At 34.8% G+C, this 25,589-nt stretch overlaps 2 protein-coding genes across 3 annotated transcripts in view; one reads left to right on the forward strand and one right to left on the reverse strand.

Annotated features, from left to right (window-relative positions):
* The window catches only part of LOC106872046 (uncharacterized), a 193,285-nt gene extending 187,452 nt beyond the window's left edge, over positions 1 to 5,833 (forward strand). For both annotated transcript variants that reach the window (XM_052974290.1, XM_052974291.1), the window contains exon 7: positions 362 to 5,833. In XM_052974290.1, the coding sequence (XP_052830250.1) occupies positions 362 to 450 (89 nt within the window). In that variant the 3' untranslated portion in view covers positions 451 to 5,833. The remainder of the gene's footprint in view (positions 1 to 361) is intronic.
* A 4,074-nt stretch (positions 5,834 to 9,907) lies between these two features.
* On the reverse strand, positions 9,908 to 10,312 carry LOC128249927 (protein GVQW3-like). The gene has a single exon (XM_052974551.1). It carries the CDS (start codon positions 10,310 to 10,312, stop codon positions 9,908 to 9,910), a length of 405 nt encoding a protein of 134 aa, XP_052830511.1.
* Positions 10,313 to 25,589: the final 15,277 nt, after the last annotated feature.

Consider the following 25,589-nt stretch of genomic DNA (forward strand, 5'->3'; position numbering starts at 1 on the left):
ATATAGATACAAGCATACAAGTGTTTAGATTTTTATTTTCTAGAATTATCTTTCAACTTAACCGTAATAATTGAATGTTCCTTCATTTACACACATTCTATTAACATAGAAGAAGAATTTTTTAAAATTCATGAAGTAGAGTCTACAACTTAGTGATATATTGTTTTTAAAAATTTACAATTCCAATTATTAAATATATCTATTTCAATCTAGCATTTCGATCAGAAAACTGTTGTATTATAAATATATTATCCCTCATTATCCCAGATTTATTTTATTGTTAAATACTTCAATATTTTGTCATTTACCTTGACTAATCTTCTTTCTTTTTCTTTTTTTTTTATTTTATTTTATTTTACAGAACAATGGTCTTCTGCTTCAACTAGGCATTATCAAGAATTCCTTTTCACAGCACTGCTAACTTTAACTGCTAAGATTCTGACCAACTGATTTGTAGGTGCTTAAAACAAGGGAATGGCTGGGTTTTAGCAGATGAATTAAGGACCAAAGTGAAAACAAAAACAGTCGAGTGAATGGATATGTCTGAGTGTATATAAAGTAAAAAAAAAAAATTTAATAAAAAATTCAAACAAACAACTAAAAAAACTACTGTGCAGGATGAATTGGCTGCAGTGAGAATGAAAACTGAGCAAGTTACCTAGGAAATCACCATCAAATCACCACAAACTATCTGAAATACTCACAAGCTCTGATCTTTTAAAATTATTAACACCCTGCCAGAATATTTCTTATAACAGTGACTGTATCAATAACTACTACCAACCACCACTGGTATTGCTACTTTTCCCTTCGCCTATAGTTAAATGTCATTGTTTTACAAATACTCTTACATTTTATAAGCAAGAAAAATAATTGATTTCCTTTATTTTTTATGTAATATTCTTCCAGTTTTTAAAGTAAGAGGTGTATGTATGTATATATATATGCATACATTTGTATGTATATATATAAATACACATATATATATTCATACTCATATGTGTATATCTATATTTATTCACATGTACATATATAGATGTTTACATTTATAAACATATGTAAATATAAATATATATATATATATGCATATACATATTCACATTTATATACATACATGTGTATATATATATATATATATATATATATATATATATTTATATATATACTGTATGTGTATGTTTGTGTGTACTTAATTATATGACAGTAGGTGTATACATGTACACATGTGTATGCACATATTTAAGGATATATCTATATTATATGTACTATGTGCAAACAACAACATACAAATACAAATATTTGTTAGTATTTTGCTTTCATTTTCATTTGTTCTTTTTTTCTTTAATTTTGAAGGCTACATAGTGAGTGTTACATTGATATGAGTTATTGAAAATTATTATGAGAAAGGAAAGAGGATAGGAGAGAAAGACAGTGTGGAAGAAAATATTTGTCTTTCTCATAGCCTATTCCTTTTCTTTTATTGCTGACACTGATCAAGCCAAGAATGATATGAAGTCTGGCTCATTCAGGGAAATTGGTTATTCATCTTTGCTTGAATCTAGGTTTTAGTTTGATACAGTTGTTGTTAGATGATGAGTATGATGTCTAGAGAAAGAGAGAGATATAGAAATACATTCAGACTCAGAGTACACTGTTTAACTTTTCTTTTGATTTTCTGCTTTGTAAATGTTTTGACCAATGCCCCTTTCCAACCTATTCAACATTGTTTCACCATTAAAATCAAATTGCTTTACTACTTGTGGAGGTGAGTTCAATCTTATCGATGGCTTTAAAAACATTTTGTAATCCTATAAGAGTTACAAAAATGCATTTTAATATCTTCCCACATGCAGGCATTTTGTATTCATCTCCTTAAGATACAATATATATACACACATACATGCATTATACATATGTATAATCCAGACATATAGTCAACATATGGAGATATTGCTTATCTAATGATAGAAATATAACATACAACTCTTAATGCATGTGTACAGCTTAATTTATGAAGCTACCATAGATTCTCTTCAATTTACTTCTGCCAAGATGTTTTTCTTTGTTTAATACTGTATTTTAGTTCATTTTATGAGTTCTCTAAAATTAATTCACCTCCAACTGTTTTCTCTTAATTTAAGATTTCTTTTGCATTTCTTGGAAATTCAAAAATTAAAATAAAATAATTTAAAGGAGCTTCCATTTCCAGTTGAGAGTAGTGTTTCCTGCTCAGTAATCATATATATGTATATATTCATGTATAATATATATACATACTTGCATATACCTATGCATGTTTATATATGTAAGTATATACTTATATATATACATGTAAATATATCAATATAAATATATGAATATAAATATTCATATATATGTGCGTATATATATGTATATATATATGTATGTGTATATGTGTGTGTATATACATACATATATATATGTATATATATATATATATATATATATATATATATATATATATATATATATATATATATATATGTATATCATATGTTACATCGCAAGTCTATTAAGAAAAGGAAAATATGTAATATACATTGTTTGTTATTAGATCAGAAAATTTCATCTGTATCTGATTTGTATAACAAATAGATCTAACTTCACACTTATTGTATGTACATATTGGCAACTATATGGCTGCATGTATGTATGTTTGTACATACACACAAATACATCTTTCTATGCTTAATATTATAACTGCATGAAAATAGAAATGGTACATTTATGAATCACAATTACCTGTTTACATATACATACATATACACATACATAGATACATATATACATACCTATCTATATGTATGTATGTATATATATGAGTGTATATATATATGTGTGTGTGTATATAATTATATATATAATATATAATTTATAAATATATATATGATGTATATATATATATATACATATTCTTTTTAACCTTTTTGTCTACATTCTCTTTGGAATGTACTCTGTAGTGTGATGTATAAATATAGTTTCTCACTGGCATTCTCATTGACAACTTATTTTTGTTATCATTACAACATTTACAATTGATAACTATTAGAATGTGGGAGAGGAGTATTTGATAGTAATTCTGAAACTGGGGACTCTGCCTTAGTGAATATAGACTATATGACATACCTGGGACTTGCCCAGCCGAATATCAGATCTCTGACAGATTTGGGACCCTGCTTGAGGAAACACATTTTTGAAATAGCTTGTGTCTGCACTCGAAAGACGTTGTTTTCTTAGAGAACAGGTATCTGTCCCAAGTAAACATGGTGTCTCTGAGAAACTTAAAACTTCCTCAGAAAGATAATATTTGCATTTCTGTCCTTGATATTCTTCTATTCTTTTTTGTTTTTTTTTTATTCTTTGTCTCTCCTTCCTTCTTTGACCATTCTTTTCAGGAAAATTTCTAAAATTTTCAGTGAAGCAGTTGAAAACACAGTTTTGTGGTTGTGTTAATAATAAATTGCACTAGAAATTTTAGAATTTCCCGCTGCTTAAATGTGTAAAAATGATTTTTTTTTTTTTAAAAAAAAGGAAAAAAAGCTAGTAATATCTGCTCAATCTTTTGTTTTATTTTTTAAATGAAAACAAAAATCAAACAAAAATAAAATCATGTAAATTTTCTCTTTTCTTTTTCATTCAACTACCCAAGAGTACATATTCTTTTGCTTTCCGATTATTGACTGAAGATATGTTGCTTGACATAACATTAGAAGTTATAGATATACAAAACTTGTTTCTTTCACTTTTTTTCATTTTATTTTTTTAATCTGCTACATTCAAATTCAATCTGATCCAAAGAGCTTTGGCTGTTGTTCTTAAAATTAAGGTTAAATTGTCATGTGGTTTTGTATGTTTAAATTATATAAGATAAACACTTTATTGTTACATGGGACCAAATCATATAGTAACTTTGTTTTCATTTTAGTTGAAATAATATAAAGGCTTCAGTTTCCTTTTTTCATTTGTTTCATTCATACAATTAGTGTTGAATGGCCAATAGGTGTAATAAGATCAATGACGATCATAAATTATGTTGAAATGATAATTACAAAATATTAAATCCCAATGATGCATTTGCTAGTAGGTCTTCTTCACCTGTCACTTCTTCCCTCTTTGTTGAAATTGATGTACATTTTCAGCTGTTTACTCTCAAGGTTCTTGTAGGTGTCATCATGTATTTCTTAAGATTTTCGTTTGGAACTGAAATATATTTCCCAAAATATTCATATGTGTGAGAATGTATATTTATGGACAGATATACTAAGAACAACTCTTTGAAAGAAAAACATCCTAAAATTTCTACTGAATATATGGAAAATCTTGAATGAGTCATAAAGGCAACAAATGGAAAGCTTTTCTTCTAAGATTCTTTCAAACAAGATTTTCAAAGCTAAATGTGTGCACGATTTTAGTTTTCTGATACAACAGGATGAAAATGAAGATATTGTACAAAATAGTGAGTGCCTGCAGCTTATTAATTTTGTTTTTATTTTTTGCATAACTACAATGTTTTTTTTTTATTTATTTATTCATTTATTTCGCTTTAATCAAGATCTTATAGTATATTTTGCCATTTTGTTTTAATCTTATGAAAATAAAATTTGGTCTTAATTATGATGTCAACAAAAATCAGAATGTTTGTCACAGCTCTCTTTATTTTTAATTTTTTAAATCTATATTATTGACAATGATGATGATGATGATGATGATAATGATGTTCTGAGCTAAATATATTGATGTTGCCACATGACGCATAAATAGCAATAAATCATATTATTATGGAGTAATAAAACTTATTCTTCTTGTACTCTTTATCAATATTTTCTGCCTCACACATACATACACACACATACATTCACACACATACATCACTCACATATGCATGAGCATCCAAAATACATACTTAATGCAAAGGGATCAATAAACAGGCATTGTTTTGCCTAACATATAACAAGGCTCAATAGCGACAAGTTCGCAAATATGTATTACTGTTCTTTGCACTAGTATCACCAATAGTAATCCTAGTGTGTCCCTTTTCAGATTGTTTCTCAAACTGTTTTATGTGTTTTCACTTTGCCAATATGTAACCACACACAACTTCTCTACATTACTTCAATAGCTGATATTTTAGTGCAGCATGAAATCAAAGAAAAATGTGCTATTAATAGGAGAGTTTTGGGCAATTATTCTTTGAAATTGAGATAATGGTTACAATTAACATATTCTAAATAGAAATAATATGGGATTTAAGGGCCAAAATAGTTGATACTAAAAATATTTTTCACGCTTACATCATTATCTATGTATAGCTGTAGGTTTAAACTTTTCTCTCATTAGAGATATATTGAAATATACTGCTGCAGAAGAAATATAATATTTATGGATAACCTTTTTTTTATTATTATTTTGATGCCTACCAATTTAATTGGATCACTTACAGTCCTCAACTGAGTGTTTGTCAGGTGTAAATTTCCTCTATAAAAGCATGCTATGAATAATACCACAAGCTAATTATTGCAGTTAATTTACATTCCTCTAAACATGCTTTACAAATAAAACAGAAAGGGGAAGCATTATTTATTGACTCCACCCCCATCTAAAGAGATGTTCCTGTTAAATAGACATTAAGGGTGACATTCAACCAATGATCTCTGAAATCTTGTTGCAGCAACTCTTTTATTTATGCTATTTTTTTAAACTTAAAAACTGAGCTAATAGAATAAAATAATCAGCTATTTCTTTGTTTGTATAGCACATGTGAAATAAATTTAGATTTAATTTCTTATTGTTTCAAATAAAAGATTTTTCTTTATATTTTTTGTTGTTTTATCTGAAAAGAAGGCCGAATTATAAAGAAAATATGAGCATTCAAACAAAATATTTAATTTGTTATTATTAACAAGCACAAATTTTTTCTTGCTCTTTATACTAGAGATTTTTTGAAAGTCTACATAGGGTTCTAACTACCAACTGATGAGTCCGTGGTTCATATCCAGCAATCTGTTTCAAGATGTGTCAGTATTCAAGGTTCTGAACACTTAATGGCTGTACAGACTTTGTTGCCCAGAAGATGCATGCAAGAAAGTTGTATACTTTTGTCATAGTGCTACAAAAATTGACAGGTGTTTCTTTAGTTTGCAGTATTGACCCAGTATAGGTTGCTATAGCACATGCTGGCTGACATAAACAGCCTTCAGTCACATTTCTATAACACAAGCACCAAATGGGAATCACCAGCAATTAAAATACGACATTTGAACAAATTACCATTTTGTTTCCAAAGGGTTCTTGATAAATATATACCAAAATGATGTATCAACATTCTGAAACCAGAGTATCCTGCAACTTTATAGAAATTATTCCTTTACTGAATGAGAATGTAAATGAAATGATACAGGATACCTATTCAGGTGAAAGTAATATTCGATGAATTCATAACAATTTCACAGGAATTTTATAAGTGTTTGGGCTCCAAGTTTGCAAAAACCTTGAACACTAGACAAATACAGATTAGACCCTCTACTTTTGCATTCCATGTTAAAATAATTTCAATGCAAATTTCAGGGATTGTCTTCCCTTGCCTTTGGGTTTCTTGTTTTTGTTTATATTTTTTATCAAAGTTAGACATTTAGAAAAAAATTGTTCTCATCACTGAGGACTACTTTTATTACCTCTATTAGAATTTCTTCAATTCCTACATCAATAGCCACTTTACCATTAGGTTTTCTTGTCATAGGCATCCCCGAATATTTCATATGATTATTCTAATACAATATGTAACCTCACACCATAACATTCTCAGTTCAAATTGCTCCAAAATCAATGTTGTCTTCTATCAGTTCAAAATCAATAAAATCAGAGCCAGAAATATACTGCAGATTGATTCTACCTTCAGTTTATATCAGAAATCATTATTTTAAGAGAGCATCAAATGTGAATTATTTTTAGAATAGCTGAAAGATGTGTGTGATATTTGACAATTGGAAGTGTAAATGTGTTTATATTTTGTAAGCAGGGTGTTTGTTTTGGTATACAAAGCAAATGGAAAAAAATAAAATGTTAATCCTGCACATGGCATCTCCTTTGTCTTTGTACTGCTGTATTTATTCACTAGAGTATATAGAATATACAAATATTGTCAGGTGGCTAAATATGTCAGTGTTAATATTAGAGACGTTGGTTCGATTTTCTCCAGTCTCTTGTTTTATTCTCTTTCCTGTCAGCTGAATAAACACTGTTTAAAACACTTTATAAACATCTTTAGTTATATAGTAGTTTATCCCAAGCTCATCTCTTAATGGAGCAGGAACATAAAAGATGTTCTAAACAATATAATCCTACATGTAGAACTGTATTGTTTAACCTTCTGTCTACCAATGGGTCCAATTGACCCATTTCAGTTTTTTCAGTTGCTTTTTCCTACTGTTTATATTATTTGATTCTGCTGATTTCTTGTGAACCTTATTTTTTTTTGACTCTCTTTTATTTGTCAAATGGGAAATTTTCCGTGTGTTTATAAAAGCTAGAAAATTTCACTTTGTACATTAATTACCATATGGGTCCACTGGACCCTCTAATTAAATTCAGACAATTCAGTTGTCATTCTAAACAGAATAAAAGCAGCATCAAATATTATTTTCCTAGATATTTATCAGATACAAAATAGATAAAATTATATTCAATTTATTTGCTAAATTTTAGATAAAATAGGAAAAATTATGAAAATATTCCTGTAAATTTGTGTGGTATTGCATCACCTTTAATCTGCTAAGGTTATAGGGTGACGCAGTATTTCTGTGATGATGCAATTCTTACAGTATATTGCATCATCTTTCAGGAGAGTATAAATATGTGAGAGAGCAATATCTGTCTTTAGTCTGCAATCAAGTTTCATGTAGTGCAGTTATGCTTTCCAATATGGTTAGATGTGAAAACTTGAGCGAAGACCAAATGTCGAAAAGGTTATTGGAATTGGATGAAGAATGCAAAGAAGATAATAGTGATTCTTTCTATTGCTTTGAAGATGATGGTGAAAGTGATTGTGCACTGGACAGTTTAGGTTCTGTGTCATCAGATGATGAAGATACTCAAAAAACAATTATCTGTGAGCCACTCAATTATGAATGAGTGATACGTTTCCAGAGACAGACAAGAAGTTTGGCATTCTAACCCTCCTACTCAAGCAGCAGTAAGAACTTCATCTTGCAATATTGTGCGCCAAGAATGTGGACCATCCCGTTTTTGCTAAAAGGTCCTGCAATAACATTGAAACATGTTTTACTATCTTTATGCACCAGAATCTTCTTGAAGTAATTCATAAATGGACAAATGTTGAAGGTCAGGCTGTTTAAAAAGATAATTGGAAGGAAATTGATCACTCTGAACTAAAGAAATTTATTGGACTGATTATTCTTATAGGTGTTTATAAATGTAAACATGAAAATGGCCGCCCAATATTCAACAAAATTATGAGCTGAGGAAGATTTCAACAGATTTTACAAGTATTGCACTTTGATGATGCTAGTGCAAGAGGAAAAAAGAAAAGTGATGATAAATTGGAGCCCATAAGAGAAGTATTTGAAATGTAGAATCAGAATTTGCAAGATGGATACGTTCCAAGTAAATGCATGACAACTGATGAACAATTAGTTTCATTCAGAGGGCGCTGCCCATTCCGGGTATATATTCCTTCAAAACCAGGGAAATATGGAATTAAAATTGGGCAATATGTGACTGTGAAACATCTTATGCCTGGAAAATATAAATCTACACTGGAAAAGTCCCAGTAAAAGGGAGGAAGATAAATCAAGGTTCAAGAGTTGTTGAAGAGCTAGTAAAAGAACTTGAAAATACTGGTCGCAATATAACTTGAGATAATTTTTTTACAAGTCTAGGATTGGCTCAAAAGCTGCTTAGCCAGAAAACTACTTTAGTTGGAACAATTAGAAAGAACAGATATGAACTTCCAAGTGCTTTCACAAATGGAAAATAAAGAGAAATCAGCAGCACAATATTTGGATTTCAAAAGGATTCCATGATCCTATCTTATTGTACCAAGAAAGATTATGTTCTCACACTTACAAATATTATGCACTCTCAGCCTTCAATTGATTCAAAAGTGATGAAAATAAATCTGAAATTATTACATGTTACAACAAAACAAAAGGAGGAGTAGATACCCTAGATAAGATGGTAAGAACATACACTTGGGAAAGAATGACTCGAAGATGGCCTCTGTTTATATTCTACAACATGATCGATATAAGTGCAGTGAATGCTTTGCAATCATGCAAAGTTCATAGGCTGACCAAAATACTCTCATGAAATGTAACCGAATGAGATTTATTTTTCAACATAGTCCCCCTTGTGGTCTACACATTTCTTCCATCGGTGTTGCAGTGTTTGTATCCTATTGGCGAAGATTTCATTGAGTTGTCCAAAAATGTCATCAACAGCAGATATTACGTCATCATCATCACTGTGATACTGGTTCCTAGTCAAGTGTTTTTGCATGTTAAAGAACAGATGATAGTCAGATGTGGCGAAATCAGGTGAATAGGATGGGTGATCAACTAGTTCAAATTCGCAGTCACACATAACAGCCATTGAAATCAAGAACTTATTTGTTGGAGCATTGTCCTGGTGAAGCAAGATCGCTTTCGTCAGTTTTCCTGAGCGTTTGGTCGTGATAGCCTTTCGTAACTAACTCAGCAAGTTAGCATAGTACTCTGCATTAATAGTGTGGCCCTTTTGAAGATAGTCAATCAACACAATTCCCTGCACCCACAAAAACCGAGGGTGTCATCGTCCCTGCAGATGAAACGATTTGGGCCTTGTTTGGAGAGATGAGGAAGGTGTTTCCACTGCATAGATTGCCTCTTTGTTTCTATCTCAAAGTGATGAACCCCACACTCATTCCGGCTTTGGAAACGTTCAAGGAAGCCAGCCGAATCTGTCTGAAACAATATGTCATATTTTGCCGTGATGTGATCAACCTGGTGCGCTTTTCATCAGATGTCAGAAGACGTGGAACCCACCAAATAGAAGCCTTCATAATGCCAAGTTCATTGCACAGAATATTCTCAACACTCGCACAGGATATGTTAAAAGCATTGGCTATTTGATTTATAGTCAATTGTCTGTTATTAATCAAACGGTGAATATGATCAATGTTATCCTCGGTGGTGGAAGTTGCAAGACGTCCAGATCTTGGGTCATCTTCAAGATTATCCCTTTCTCTCCTAAGTTCTGCTCCCCATTTTTTGCACTGTATATAAAACTGGAGCGTCATCACCTAATGTAGCAACTATGATAACACCACGATGATAACACCACGATGCCCAATTTTGTCCATCTTCAAGAGAAGTCGTACTAGTCACTATTGAAGTCTTCTTTAGACAGTCAGATGTCAGTTTCCCTGGAAAGAAACAATATAGTTATTAATAAGGAGAGTTGAAATTAACGTATGCATGATTTCACAGCTCTAGCAATCACTCTTTCAGACACCCTATGAACTTTTCAGCCCACAGTCGTATTGTAGCGTGGTCTTACTTGTTGGTGAGTCAAACTGGTTAATGAAGGTGGACTTCAGAAGTATACGTCGCCACTTCTAGATTGAACGGCTTCATTAATATTGTGTAGTGTACATGTGAATAATAACTGAAGCAAACTCACTAACATTCAACTTGATATTTATTGTTGGTCATAATGATATTTGGTGTTGACCAATTACACTGAAAAACATATTAATAATTGCCGACTGGGAGAGAGAGAGAGAGAGAGAGAGAGAGAGAGAGAGAACTACGCCGCATCCATAGAAATTACTTATGAGAACATGGAGTTATCTACTCAAATATCCAGAACTGCCTGTATGGCAAAATAGGAGACGCATCAATCAGTCAGCCGCCCTTCAACACTCTGCGAATACTTAAAGCGCCAAAACGGATTTTATAGGGGACAAGAGGTTAAATCGCAGAACACATTACGTCACAGCCTCACGCTGACTGGTCGATTTGTAGACCGATCACGTGAAACTGGTGGTTCACTAGTGGTGTCTGACCGAGTACCGAGTATCCAACGATTTGTGCTCGGATCCCCGTTACAATATCAACGGACACTTACCCAATGTGTTATACAATGAGATCGAACAGGGAATAGTGTGGTAAATAATTCAACTTTTTAACCACTAGTCATGTTCCTGTTTAAATTAACTAGATTCAGTTGGCACTCGAAAGTGGGCCGAAGAATCGGCTCACTTGGAACGGATCACCATTTTGACTGTCAATCATTTTGCTGATAAGTCTGAAATAGTAGAAGACCTGGCCAGATACATTGCTAATTGTTACTCTCTCTCTCTCTCTCTCTCTCTCTCTCTCTCTCTCTCTCTCTCTCTGTTTCATATGACTACATTCGATGTGTTTTTTACTCTTGAAGACACTAAGGAGAATTATCTGTTGTTTCCAGCAAGTCTACCGATTACATAGAGACTCCCTCTTTTGCTTGTTAAAATTACTAAACGAAAACAAAAACGTGTATATTGTCTACCCCAATCAACAATTTCTTTATTAACATGAGAACATTGATCAACTAAAGAACTTGGTAATATTGATTAGTTAAGCATTGGATTTTGAAGTTCAACAAGTGGTACTCCGTCGCTTACGACGACGAGGGTTCCAGTTGATCCGATCAACGGAACAGCCTGCTTGTGAAATTAACATGCAAGTGGCTGAGCACTCCACAGACACGTGTACCCTTAACGTAATTCTCGAGGAGATTCAGCGTGACACAGAGTGTGACAAGGCTGGCCCTTTGAAATACAGGCATAACAGAAACAGGAAGAAAGAGTGAGAGAAGGTTGTGGTGAAAGAGTACAGCAGGGTTCGCCCCCAACCCCTACGGGAGCCACGTGGAGCTTTAGGTGTTTTCGCTCAATAAACACTCACAGCGCCCGGTCTGGGAATCGAAACCGTGATCCTATGACCACGAGCCCGCTGCCCTAACTACTGGGCCATTGCGCTTCCGCTCAACAAGTGTATAACATCAACATGAGGCAACAAGGGAACCTCTAAGCTTCGTTCGAGTTGTTAGAAATAACGGCCAAGACTGCGTCAAATCACACATATATCTTATAACAGTAAGGACACACTGAGTAATGTGGGTCTGGATATACCTAGGCAGGGCAGACGCCAGAGTAGACCAGCCCCCTGTCTCCCACTTCAGTAATGTGTGTGTGCCATTAATTTTTTTTTCACTACTTTATCCAGCTATCACCTTCTTTACACCAGCTGGAACATACAATCGAAATATAATTAACTTGCGAATAAGAAATCTATAGAGTAAGGATATTATCCGCCAAAATTTGAAACGTTTCACTTTCATGTGGTGAGTCGAAACCCCAAAAGTGTCCCTCGTTTCCCACACCCCCAACTTTTCCTCGAATCTCCTTTGTTCTTGGAATCAGCTCACCTTCTCTCTTTACTAAATTCCCGTGTTTTGAATTGGTTTCAGAAATTTTGTCTAATCTGTATAGAATTTAAAGGACCCCCCCCTCCCCGGATTTTAGTGATTTAGGTGACAACAAAATTAAATGTGCCACAAAAAACAGTTACTGCTTACAGGTTGATCACCACGAAAAGATTCCATTTCATCAATATAATATGGTTTCAAATTTTGGCACAAAGCCAGCAAGTTCGGTGGATGGGATAAGTCGACTACATCGACCCCAGGGCTCAACTGGTACTTATCTCGTCGATCTCAAAAGGATGAAAGATAAAGTCGACCTCAGCGGAATTTGAACTCAGACGGTAAAGAATCACAAAATGCTGCTAAGCATTTTTCCTGGCGTGCTAACGATTCTGCCAGCTCCCTGCCTTATTTCATCAATATAATATGGAAAGTCAATAAAATGTTTTTACCAGATGATTCATACTTAGAATATAAAAGGAAAATATTTATGAAAAATTAGGACAATTAAGTAATGATTGGAGAGATGACCCCTCACCTTTGGTCCGCGGTGCCCATAAATTTTCCACCGCTCACTTTGAGCTCTGGCCTAGTGCTGCCGGTTTTACTTCTAGGGCTATACAATAACACTAAAAAAAATACTTCATTGACATTGTGAATATTATTTGATACATGAAGGAGGCAAGCTGGCAGAATCGTTAGCACGCCGGACAAAATGCTAAGCGGTACTTCGTCCGTTTTTACGTTCTCAGTTCAAATTTCGTCGAGGTCGACTTTGGCTTTCATCCTTTCGGGGTCGATAGAATAAGTAGCAGTTGAGCACTGGGGTTGATATAATCGATTTACCCCTTCCCCCGAAATTACTGGTCTTGTGCCCAAATTGGAAACCATTATTATCTGATATATTAAGGCTTCGAGCTGGCAGAATTGATACCATGTTCGGGGCAAAATATTCAACGGGATTTCTTCCGGCTGTTTGCGTTCTGAGTTCAAATACCACCGAGATAACTTATCTTTCCATCGTTTCGGGTCAAGCTATGGGGGCGATGAAGTCGACTGACCCTCCCTCCCTCTAAAATTGCTTACCTTGGGTTAGAATTCCAAACAACATTATCTGTCAGACTAAAAGGGTGGCGAGTCAGCAGAATCGTTGGGCAGGCGAAATGTTGGGGAGCATTTCTTCCCGACCTTTACGTTCTGAGTTCAAATAACAGTGCAGGTCCACGGTGCCTTTCATCCTTTCGAAGTCGTTAAAATAAGCACCAGTCAAGGGCGGGGGAACGATGTAATCGACTAGTTCCTTCCTCTCAAAATCGCTGGCCTTGTGTAGTATTAAATGACATCATTCAATATCCATCCTCTTTAAGGCGGCGAACTGGCAGAAACGTTAGCACGCCGGGCGAAATGCTTAGCGGTATTTCGTCTGTCTTTAAATTCTGAGTTCAAATTCTGCTTAGGTCGACTTTGCCCTTCATCCTTTCGGGGTCGATAAATTAAGTATCAGTTGCGTATTGGGGTCGATCTTATCGACTGGCCCCCTCTCTCAAAATTTTGTGCCTTGAGTAGAAAAGAATATCCACCCTCTTTATAACATATTTTAAATGAATTTTATTTTATTTTTTATGTGATCGAGCTGTTCTAATATCAAAGTCGTTCTAGCTATGACCAACCCTTATTATTTTCAGCATTTAACATTTTCAGATATTTATCTTTGATGTATGCAGTACCGCCATATTGTTCAATACATGGTACTATTTTAAGAATTTGGTGAGTTATATTTGTAACTCTAGTACTTTTACCCCGGCAAATTTTTAATCAAAATCTATCCATGCAATCAAAAAGGACGAAATGACTCATAGACAAGCACTGTCGTTATAAACAATTAGCAAACGTCCTCAGCCTATTACGCTTGACCTCTCCTACGGAGATGCAGGTGACTGCGTCGATACGAAGACGTAATTGCTAGATGACAAGCTGTCACTTTGTATCATAGCAACACTGCTCTATGCCTACAGTTATGACAGTTAACTTTCCATGGCCCAATTTACCGACAATTAGACAACAGGAGCCCGCCACTTACGAATCGGTTACTTAATCGAGTGATTAATTTGTAAGTGGTCCTGATTTCGGTTTCTAGATGTACCACGATAGAATTGTTAACATCAAATTGGGAGCAATGTAACCAATTCTGTTACGACCATAATAGAAACTTAAAAGCAATAAGAAGAAATTTCTTACCTGTGGCGTGTATACGTATCTCAGAACAAGAGGTAAGTTCCATGACTAGGAAGTTCGCTGTCCACTTTCAGTACAATACTAAAATCCAAATCAGTTCTTATCGTATTAAGCCTTCGAAAAAAAAAAATGGACCCGAATGTGAGATTCATTCTTCTCTTAAAACTGTGGTTCTGTTCTTAAATAAACTGTTATTCTTTCTGTGCTTCAAATAGTAAAAACTTTATATTTATTTTGTTTAGCACTTCATTGAGCTCTCTTATGCTTAAAAAACCTTAGTGGTGACCAACCGAATTTTTTTTTCAGACATTATGTGTCTAAGACAGTCATGGGAAAATGTCTTTCGTGTAGCGGGTTGCATGAGACGACTCGTCATCAGCTGGTGCCCACCATTAAAAATGTTCAAGGTAATTTTTTGTTAAGCATACCATTATGAAAGTTATGCGGTCTGTAGTTTATCGGTGACTAATGTAGAACTCAGTGGAGGCGCAATGGCCCAGTGGTTAAGGCAGCGGACTCGCGGTTTCGATTCCCAGACCAGGCGTTGTGAGTGTTTATTGAGCGAAAACACCTAAAGCTCCACGTGGCTCCGGCAGGGGATGGTGGCGAACCTCTTTTATAACAACTTTCTCTCACTCTTACTTCCTGTTTCTGTTGTGCCTGTAATTCAAAAGGTCAGCCTTGTCACAATGTGTCACGTTGAATATCCCGAGAACTGCGTTAAGGGTACACGTGTCTGTGGAGTGCTCAGCCACTTGCACGTTAATTTCACGAGCAGGCTGTTCCGTTGATCGGATCAACTGGAACCCTCGACGTCGTAAGCGACGGAGTGCCAACAACAATGAAGGACTCTATTATTCGGAGAGCGGAGTTTGAGTGGGACTTCTAGCAGGTGAAAAGTCAACGTAGAAATTTCCTTAGGGCTCAAAGATAGAGTCATTCCGTATCATCGTCTATCTTCGTTGTTTTATTTCTTGTAATAACCCACTTGTAATAGCCAAACAGTGAATCAAACATCACCAACGTTACAACACTGACACGCGTACGCGCACGCACTTGCGCATGCACGCATACAAATCAATAACAACGGTTAAATAACTTTCATCTATTGAAAGTTGACTGAAAGACTGTGAGGTAATTTCCTTTGAGATCAACTTTACATTTTATCACACCGGGCTCATTAAAATAAGTACCAAATGGCCATTTAATCTTACATATTTATGATCTTGTGCTAAATTTAAATAGTTATAAGAAGAAAGTAACGCCATCTTTGTGTTCAATATAAATCATAGCACAATAACTACATAAATAGTAACCATCCTGCAAATTGTTATCCTTGCCCGGATGATATATCTCAAGGAAGTAGTGCTTGAAACATTCCACAACCAAGTCATTTACTTGTCTTCATATGTACTATCAACGGAGGTAATTTTTGAAAAAGAACTCGACGATCGCGAGGAACTCTGAAATATATCCAATAATTTTGAAGAGACTGACGAGATAATGTTACAGGAAATTATGCAGTTGGGATTCCAAAAACGTAAATTTCAGCAAGGTAAACACAAACTCTTTGATACAGTAATTAAGTGTTTACTGTTGCAATAAGACTTCAGATAATTTTCTCCAGCCGTTTCGAGTGTTTCTTGTAACTGTTGCAAGAAAATGTAGCTGAGAGTATTTTGTAGCACCGAACAGCATTTCTTTGTCACAAAGTATAAACCAGGAGAGAGCAAAGAGAAAAGTTACATACTCCTGTTCACAAAATTCGCATCTATTAGTACCACAAACTCTTCAGAAAGTATCGAGATAAAAAATTTTCAATCGGAAAATGCAAAAGCTATGATACTATTTTCTGTATCTTTAAAACGGAAGACTCTGCCAAAATACGGGCTGAAATTGTCAGATTTAATTCTGACTATACATTATAGCCACAATAAGGGATATTGGACGTGACATAGACCAATGACTAATAATAATTTGTCTGTCACTATATAGGAGAGTGCTTAAAAGTAGGGCTAATGAAAGGTAACCTGTAGGCAGGAGGCCTTGAAATGGACTTTCAGACCCTAATAGCCCACAACGACCGCAGTGCTATACCGAAACAGAGCCCAACGAAAAGACCATGGTGTGAAGATTAAGGACTAAGACCAAGAAGCCTAATTATTACATTTGTCGGAGTAAAACAGATGTTAAAGATGAATACCTGGAAAGATGGGGCAGGTTAACTAGAAACAAGTAAAACGAAAATAATGGAGAGAAACAGCTAGTACTTTTATAAAGCCTGGTACTTACTTTATCGGTCACTTGTGCCGAACCGCTAAGTTACATGGAAGTAAACATACCAACAGCGGTTGGCAAGCAGTAGTGGGGGACAAGCACAGGTACAAAGACATACACACACACATGCATACATACATGCATATATATATATATATATATATATATATATATACGACGGGCTTCTTTCAGTTTCCCTCTACCAAATCCACTCACAAAACCTTTGATCGGCCCAAAGCCATAGCAGAAGACAATTGATCAAGACACAAGACCGTGGGACTGAACCCGAAATTATGTAGTTGAGAAGCAAGCTTGTTACCACCCAGCCACGCCTGCTGCTATATGTATGTGGATGTGCATATGATCGTGTGCTTATGTGAGTGTATGTATATATATATATATATATATATATGTGTGTGTGTGTGTGTGTGTGTGTGTGTGTGTGTGTGTGTGTGTGTATGTATGTACGTATGTATGTGTGTGCATGTATATGTGTGTGTACCTTTAAAATTCTTAACACATCTTTCCATGTATTGCATGACGTCTCTAATCACTTCCCTCCGTAATTTGTAAACGCGGTTTTTCTCATCTTCTCCACATTATTCTTTTATCACTTTCTAAACCCCAATTAAAGTTTCGTACTCTTTGTATCTCTTTGAACTTTTGTGACTAATTGAGAAATGTTTATTATTATTGGTGCTTTTGTCGAGAGGCACAACTGGAGATGGAGGTTTTGAAAAATACATTGTGCTTGAGAAAAGCATTCTTTTTTGTCTTTTTTGATCGAATAATAAAAGCCTAATTGAGAATTTAATTCACCACATGAAGATTCTACATGCGTCATGCAAGACATTATCTCTGCATGTGAAAATATAAAAAAAAGGCACAAACATTTTTCATAGAAAAGAAAAATATGTTTACTTTTTTTTTCTTTTTTGCCCACAAGGGGCTAAACATACAGGGGACAAACAAGGACAGACAAAGGGATTAAGTCGATTGCATCGACCCCAGTGCGTAACTGGTACTTAATTTATCGACCCCGAAAGAATGAAAGGCAAAGTCGACCTCGGCAGAATTTGAACTCAGAACGTAACGGCAGACGAAATACCGCTAAGCATTTCGCCCGACGTGCTAATGTTTCTGCCAGCTCACCGCCCTATTTGCAATTATAGAGTTGAAAATGAATACAGAAGTATTCAAACGGTGCAGAGAAAAAGTGTGTCGCTAGAAAACTGTTTGAATCGCACCTCACTTTGTTACAATATGTAACACGTAAGTCTAGAGGTAGACACAGTGCGAGAAAAATTGAGTTGTGTCTTACCATAAAGTGATTTGTAATAATCTATTATGGCGTCGAAGAGAGTTCGTTGATGATGTCATACCTCATTGGTTTCCTGTAAGCCACTGGTCAATTTTTAACAGTATGATCGGGAGGGGAATCTTAGCATCACGTGAGGGTGTCTCTAGCCGATATAACAAGATAAACTGACTGAAGAGTAGGCCAATCACAATATTATCAAGAGAGAGCTCATCGGTTGCTACAGAACCTCGCCACAAAACATGAAGTGGTAGAAGAAAGTTGCTGTCTCTATAAAAAATGTCATTGAGTGTGAACAGAAACAGAAATGTTTTCTTTTTTTTGTATATGAGTGTTAAAAATTAATTGTGCAAATTCTTATGGTCATCGAACATATCTCCCAAGTTTGATATAATATTTCGTGCATGTTCCAGGTACCGTCAAATGTCTATTGTGGCTTTGTACATGTTCCATTGATGCTGATGTTATATTAAACACAATAATCTATTCATGATTAAGCCAAGTAGTCTTTTCGACGACAGTTGGTCTTAAAAAAAACAGCTGTTGTCCTTTTATTCATTTATTTCCATTATGATTTCGCTTATATTGAATAACTTTGTACGGATCTGTATAAGGCGCTTGCAAGGGTTTTGGAACAGTGTCTCTGCAAAAGAAAACATGCGAGAAAATAAACAATTCTGCTGGAACATGAACTTTAACGTTTTTGGTGTCGAGAGATTATTTGTAGAACCTTCGTAATCTGACTTCGCAAATGATGCACGAACTAAGATGGATCTTCTGCTGAATCTATGTCAAACGCAGTGATCATCTGTCCAGGTAGTTTTAGAGCTATTCATTAGATCAATTCTGCTGTGGGGAGAACTCCTAGAAGTACTCACGGTAAAATTCGAGCCATATTTGGTTGAGCCTTGAGAGCTGTCTTAAATTAGTATTGTAAACGTTCAATGAAGCCGTTAGCTTTCTCGTAACAGGTGGTAGTTTCAAATCTAGGGCAGTCAATCAACTTTCTAAATTCATAAAAACGACTGGATTTGAATTATATTTGACAGAGATCAAGTATAATTGTAGTTGTAGAAACGTGTATGATAAACTCATTCTTGTTGTTTTCTGTCACGAGATAAATTCATGAAGGGTTGGAAACTAGGAATTTTCTCAGTTTGCATAGCAATATAAGAGCCGAGAAATTAAGGTTTGATTATAATTTTCTATGCTGGGGTCGAATTCCGTCTTTATCGATAACATTTTCCAAGAAAGTGAGGGAAGGGCCTTCGAATTCACACTTGTTGAGATTAATAACAATACCATGATGTCAAAGATGTCCGATCAGGGTTATGAGATGTTTGAGGATTTTAAATGGTAGATCCTGCAGAGCAGAGGCTATAAAACGTTGGAATATTTGAAAAGCATGTCATAGACCAGATGACATGCAAAGGAATTCAAACAGTCCGAAAGGTAACGCTATGGCTATTTTATGAATATACCCCGAAATAATAGACATCGGGTGATAATTATTCACAGGATCAATTTTAGAGTAGATCAGGAAAATTCGAGAGCAGAAAAATTGTGGAAGTGAAGTATTAGATATCTGTATGAGACTATGACGTTATTAAGAATGCGGTAATCTCCACATGACTTCAAATCACATGACGAGATTATGTAAAGAAAAGATGACTATGGACTTTGAGAAAGGCAGCATGTGTTGAAACTCAACTCTGACGTTTTTCAACTGAGCAGGAGCAAGCCTTCGAGGACGAACAGCAACTATTGGTTACGATGTGATGCGTAACAAAATCAGTAGCTTATTTTTTTATGTATCATTCGTCAGATTGGGTCAACGTACTGTTTTACAAGAGTCCCATTTTTGTCCTTGCTGGTGTCGGAAATAATGGACTAACACGTTTCGAAAAATCACTGGGAGGTAATAAGTTGGTAGTAGAATCCAATTAACGTCGTCGTTTTAAATCCACAAGAATACCAAAGTGATATGAGAAGTCTGCACCTATAATTTGGATGGATAATTCCAGCCATCATAATGAAAATTCTTTTAAAACTTCTACGATGACCTAAATTAAAAGTTAACTGGGATTACTAATAGGGTATGACTCAATCCATCGTTTACAATGAGGGTTCCAGTTGATCCAATCAACGGAACAGCCTGCTCGTAAAATGAACGTGAAAGTGGCTGAGCACTACACAGACACATGTAACCTTAATGTAGTTCTCAGAGAGATTCAGCGTGACACGGAATGTGACAATGATGACCCTTTTGAATTACAGGTACAATTTATTTTTGCCAGCTGAGTGGACTGGAGCAATGTGAAATAAAGTGTCTTGCCCAAGGATACAACGCCGCACCGCAGGGAATCGAACTCACGACTTTACGATCGTGAATCGATTAAACATTAAGCCACGCGCCTTCAGTACATACGGAAGAATATCACATGCTTTTTACATGCGGGGAAAATGTGCGGAAATTTGAGCGTCCATATCAATTAAAAGATTACTGTTTGACGTGCTATCATATAAAAAAAAGTAGGTGACTTTCCGTTGATGTTTCAACAAATTCGTCGTGTCTATTTACCGTATTGGGAGTTTCCCGAAAACAAGAGAAACCAGAATCAGTGCATGCGTTAAGCTACAGTGTTGGATGCATTTGAGAGGTTTCACACAGAAGTTTCAGTAATACCAACAGTAGTGTTGATGTCAAGTTGAAGGACAGGAAAACGGCTTCGAAGACGCGAAAGCCTGAGAAAGAAATTGCATTAGTGATCAGAAATGTCAGGTAGGCCCAAACGTTCGATATGTACAATAAATGTTTGCAACAAAATGATTACAATAGGGATGTTCTGTGAATAAGAAACAGAAGCAGCGACCAGATACCCAAAAGTATGCACCGGCGTATAAACTTCGGAAATATTATCTACCAACTAATCTTTCAACGATAACTCTTTCTTTAACAGAAACAAGAATAGTTTTGGTACCGGGAGACAGATGAGGCAGGAATAACTGTATGAAGTATTGATACTAAGTAATTGATTCTCTTATGAAAGGGAAACATTTTTAATGACTTCACATTTTCAATTGTTCATTTATAAAAGAAGCGGAAGTTTCTATGGTAATATCTTTAACCTCCATGGACAGGGATTGAGACAAACTAGTAATTATGAGATAATACTGAGCAACACCTGGAAAAAGCCTTGTTTCCTGAAAGAAAAATAATTTGAGTCAGTCATAAGGTGAGATTGTCCGTTCATGTGGTGTAGCAGCAGTCATCATGCCTGATATGGCAATGACTGTGTGAGAACAAGAAACTATTTGAAAGAGGATAGAATGACGAACAAAATAAAATAGCAGAGTGTAGTTTTAAACTACACTTTGAATTTTTTAAAAATCTCTCAGAATTGACATTTTGTTATTATAATGCGGATATGCAAATGCTATGTAGAAATCATCCTTTATCATAATACTAAGGACTGGAGAGAGGTTAACAGTGTAAAAATAGTATTCCTGCAAACGGAGTCACCAGTCTAAAAATGCGATACAGGAAGAAATAAGACTAAATTTATTCAAATTTAATTCATCAGATGAAAATTGTACATTGTGTAACCGAGAAACAATATAAATGCATGTAAGAAAAAAAATGCACGAACATTACATTTTTCGTTAGAGAGAAAAATATTAACTACAATGGCAGAAATTACAATATATACGGAAGTGTTGAAACGGTACACAGTAAAAGGGTTACTCTTTTACTCTTTTTCTTGTTTCAGTCATTTCACTGGAAATGACTGGCCATGCTGGAGCACCGCCTTTTTTAGTCGAGCTAATCGACCCCAGGACTTATTCTTTGTAAGCCTAGTACTTATTTTATCGGTCTCTTTTGCCGAACCGTTAAGTTACGGGGACGTAAACACACCAGCATCGGTTGTCAGGTGATGTTGGGGCGACAAACACAGACACACAAACATATACACACGCATATATATATATATATATATATATATATATATACGACGGGCTTCTTTCAGTTTCCGTCTACAAAACCCACTCACAAGGCTTTGGTCGGCCCGAGGCTATAGTAAAAGACACTCGCCTAAGGTGCCACGCAGTGGGACTGAACCCGGAACTATGTGGTTGGTAAGCAACCTACTTACCACACAGCTACTCCTACGCCTAGGAGGGTTCCAGAAAATGCTGTAAAAGTTCGTTATTTTTTCTTTTCTGGATGGAAAACAGTTTGTACATCTGTTCAATATATTACAAGATATAAATACAAATCTAGAAAATGAGTGCCAAAAAGAAAAATTAACATTATTTACATTCGACGGATATTTAGAACTAAATATAAAACTGAAGAAAATCTAAGTTTTACATTTGACCATAAAGCGAGTTTTAACAATCTGTTACAGCAACGAAGGGAGTTAATTGACGGCTCATACCCTGTCGATTCCCGCTCAATTTTAATTGTATGGCACAATATATTTTAATAGTATGGCATGGAAAAATAGTGGCGCTACGTGACAGTGTCTATAGTTGACACCATGACAAACTAAGCTGTCTAAAATGCACACTAGTCATGTGGTTATGAAAAGGCGCAACGCCAGTTGCTACAAATTAATATGCCATAGAGAAAAGAAAAAATAATCAACGTTTCGAGTACAGGTCCTTTCTCAAACAAATGAATGAAAACAAGTGAAGAAAGAACTTTGAAAAATCAGCAGACAGTAGCAGCAATGGATGACGGAATGGGATAGATGAGTTTTATTATTTATTGACATGTGATTGATGTTCTCGTTGTTCAAGAAAATTATTCACAAAGTCATAATGTTTTCAGAGAAGATATACTTTTCAAGTTTTCAAATATTGCTGACAAAAAATCTGCACACACATCCCTTCTACACACATCCCTTCTACACACATCCCTTCTACACACATCCCTTCTACACACACGCACAGTTATTTATGCCTTTTTTGAGTAATATTGTCCCCATGAAGACAGTTCATTTTCACTTAATATCTCTTTCTGTTGTCGATACTGTCCAGTTTCAGGAACACCTCTTATAACACCGAATCAGGTGTTATATTAAAAGGAGGAGAGAAAGAAATAACCAACTAAAATATAGTTTGAAGGAAAAGGTGAATGTTAATCATTTTCGGATAAAACTCCAAACTTCGAAACTATTATATTCAGAGAAGCATCCATTTTAAACGTCATGTCTGCCAACACCCTCTCTCTCCCAACCTTCTTCCATCATAACGTATTGTTTAGAAGAGTTGTAGTGAATAACAGAGGCTGCCATTCACTGCGAATCTTTTGAGCTCAAGTTGGTGTCTGTTTGTTGGTTCTGTCACTCTCTTGCAGCATTGATACAATAACATTCGTATCTATAAAATCTCTGAATCTGAGCCAAGGATTTATCAGCTTTTCATTAAATCAAGCTATTGGAATTTTACTTTCGGTCCCAGCTACTTGCCTAGTAGTCTATTTTGTTGCAGGATAGAAAGAAATTTTACGTTATTTTTTAAAAAATCATTTAAACTGAACACATATGGAAGATTCGGATGAAAGAAGGCAACAAAGGTGACGAAAGAAGTCTCGGAAAAAAGTATGAGAAAGAGAAGCTCAGAAAACAGCATGACAAATTCGGACTTACCAAATATACAACCGGATATTGCAAGTCGAACACGCAAAGAAGTTCTGTCACAAGAAAATTCTCTATTTTGAATTACAGAAAGAAATCAAAGATTAACACCTTAGAAATCATCATAGTATATTTGATGTTTGTACGATTTATTTCATATTCAACTATACTGCATCATTTTGACGGGTACCATGATAGTATTAATATAACTGATGTTGCTATTAGTAGTTTTTCATTAATTTGGGACATATTTCTGCATCGTGGTCGCATCTTTACAACATTGTTAAATCGGATGTGATAAGCAATAAAAAATGTTAAGGATAGATTTAAGCGATTTGTTCATAGCCATTGTAAAAATACTAATGCGGATTATGCTAATCCCATTGTTCCGTTTAATTCTCGGCACAGAACTATTACGATGTAAATAGTAAATCATTAGTTAAGGGACATCAAGATTGGAAATGTAAGCCGTGTCTGTTTTTCGAGCTGGGCTGGCCAGATCAGTAAATTAAATGATCTCTGATTCAGTTGTTACATGAAAGGTGACTTGCAATAAAACATTTATGACAGTATTGATTCGATATTGATTATCTGGCTAAAATAATTAGAATTCAAATTAACTATTTAGTCATTTGAGATGCTTCTGAGTAGCATAAAATGACGCTTCTTATTTGATATATACATTGTGTTAGACCATTACCAAAGCTTCATTAACTTTTTAAGCCACTTTACTTCATTAGTTAATATCGATTGAAAAGGGCTTTTTCTCTTTCTTTTAAGCATTAGTGATTTCCAGTGCTGCCATCTCCCATTGGTTTCTTTATTAATGACAAATATTCTAAATAGTAATTGCTGCAGATATGTTTCGTCCTTAATAGGAAGCCATAGAATCTATTTTCTTTTCTTCTTTTATTTGACATCTATTTCAGAAGCAGTAAATATCCTTTAGCAATTTCAAGTCATAGAAGACCAGCTTGTAACGAGTTCACAATATTTCAATATATATTAGACTAGTCTGCTGAATTCTATTGATGGCTGTCACTTCAGACTATCTCTTCTTATTACTGAACCAATTTTATCATATTCACATACATTTAGTCATTCAGTATTGCTGCAAATCATTATAAAAGTTTTTGTGCTGAATTTTCATTTTGTAATATGACAGTAGATATATCTGAAATGGCAAATATAAAGCTCCAAAAGATAATTTTGAGAATAACTTTATTATCTATATTAAAATATTCCTAATATAATCACAATGACAAAAGCTAAAAACTTGGTATATTATATGTATCGGCAGTAACTTGAGAACCTTTAACATTTTGATGGTTAGCGGTTACGAGCTTACTTTTCATGGTACAGTGGTATTCTTTTAAATCAAATATATTGGGAGAAAGTATAAACATAAAGCAACAATTCAAGAAAGAAATTAAAATGTTTTTTTTTTATATGCTGCTATAACACTGACAGCCTTAAAAGAGAAGTAAATCACAGAAGGCAACGAAACAATTTTCAAGCAAACAGTGGATCTGCTAGAAGTAATAGTGAAATCTTCAACTTACATCCTGCCATCCTAAATATGATACATGACACATAGTTCTTTGTGTACAAAACGATTGAACGGGCAAACTTGG

Source organism: Octopus bimaculoides, chromosome 18 (assembly GCF_001194135.2).
Source record: "Octopus bimaculoides isolate UCB-OBI-ISO-001 chromosome 18, ASM119413v2, whole genome shotgun sequence".
NCBI lineage: Eukaryota > Metazoa > Mollusca > Cephalopoda > Octopoda > Octopodidae > Octopus > Octopus bimaculoides.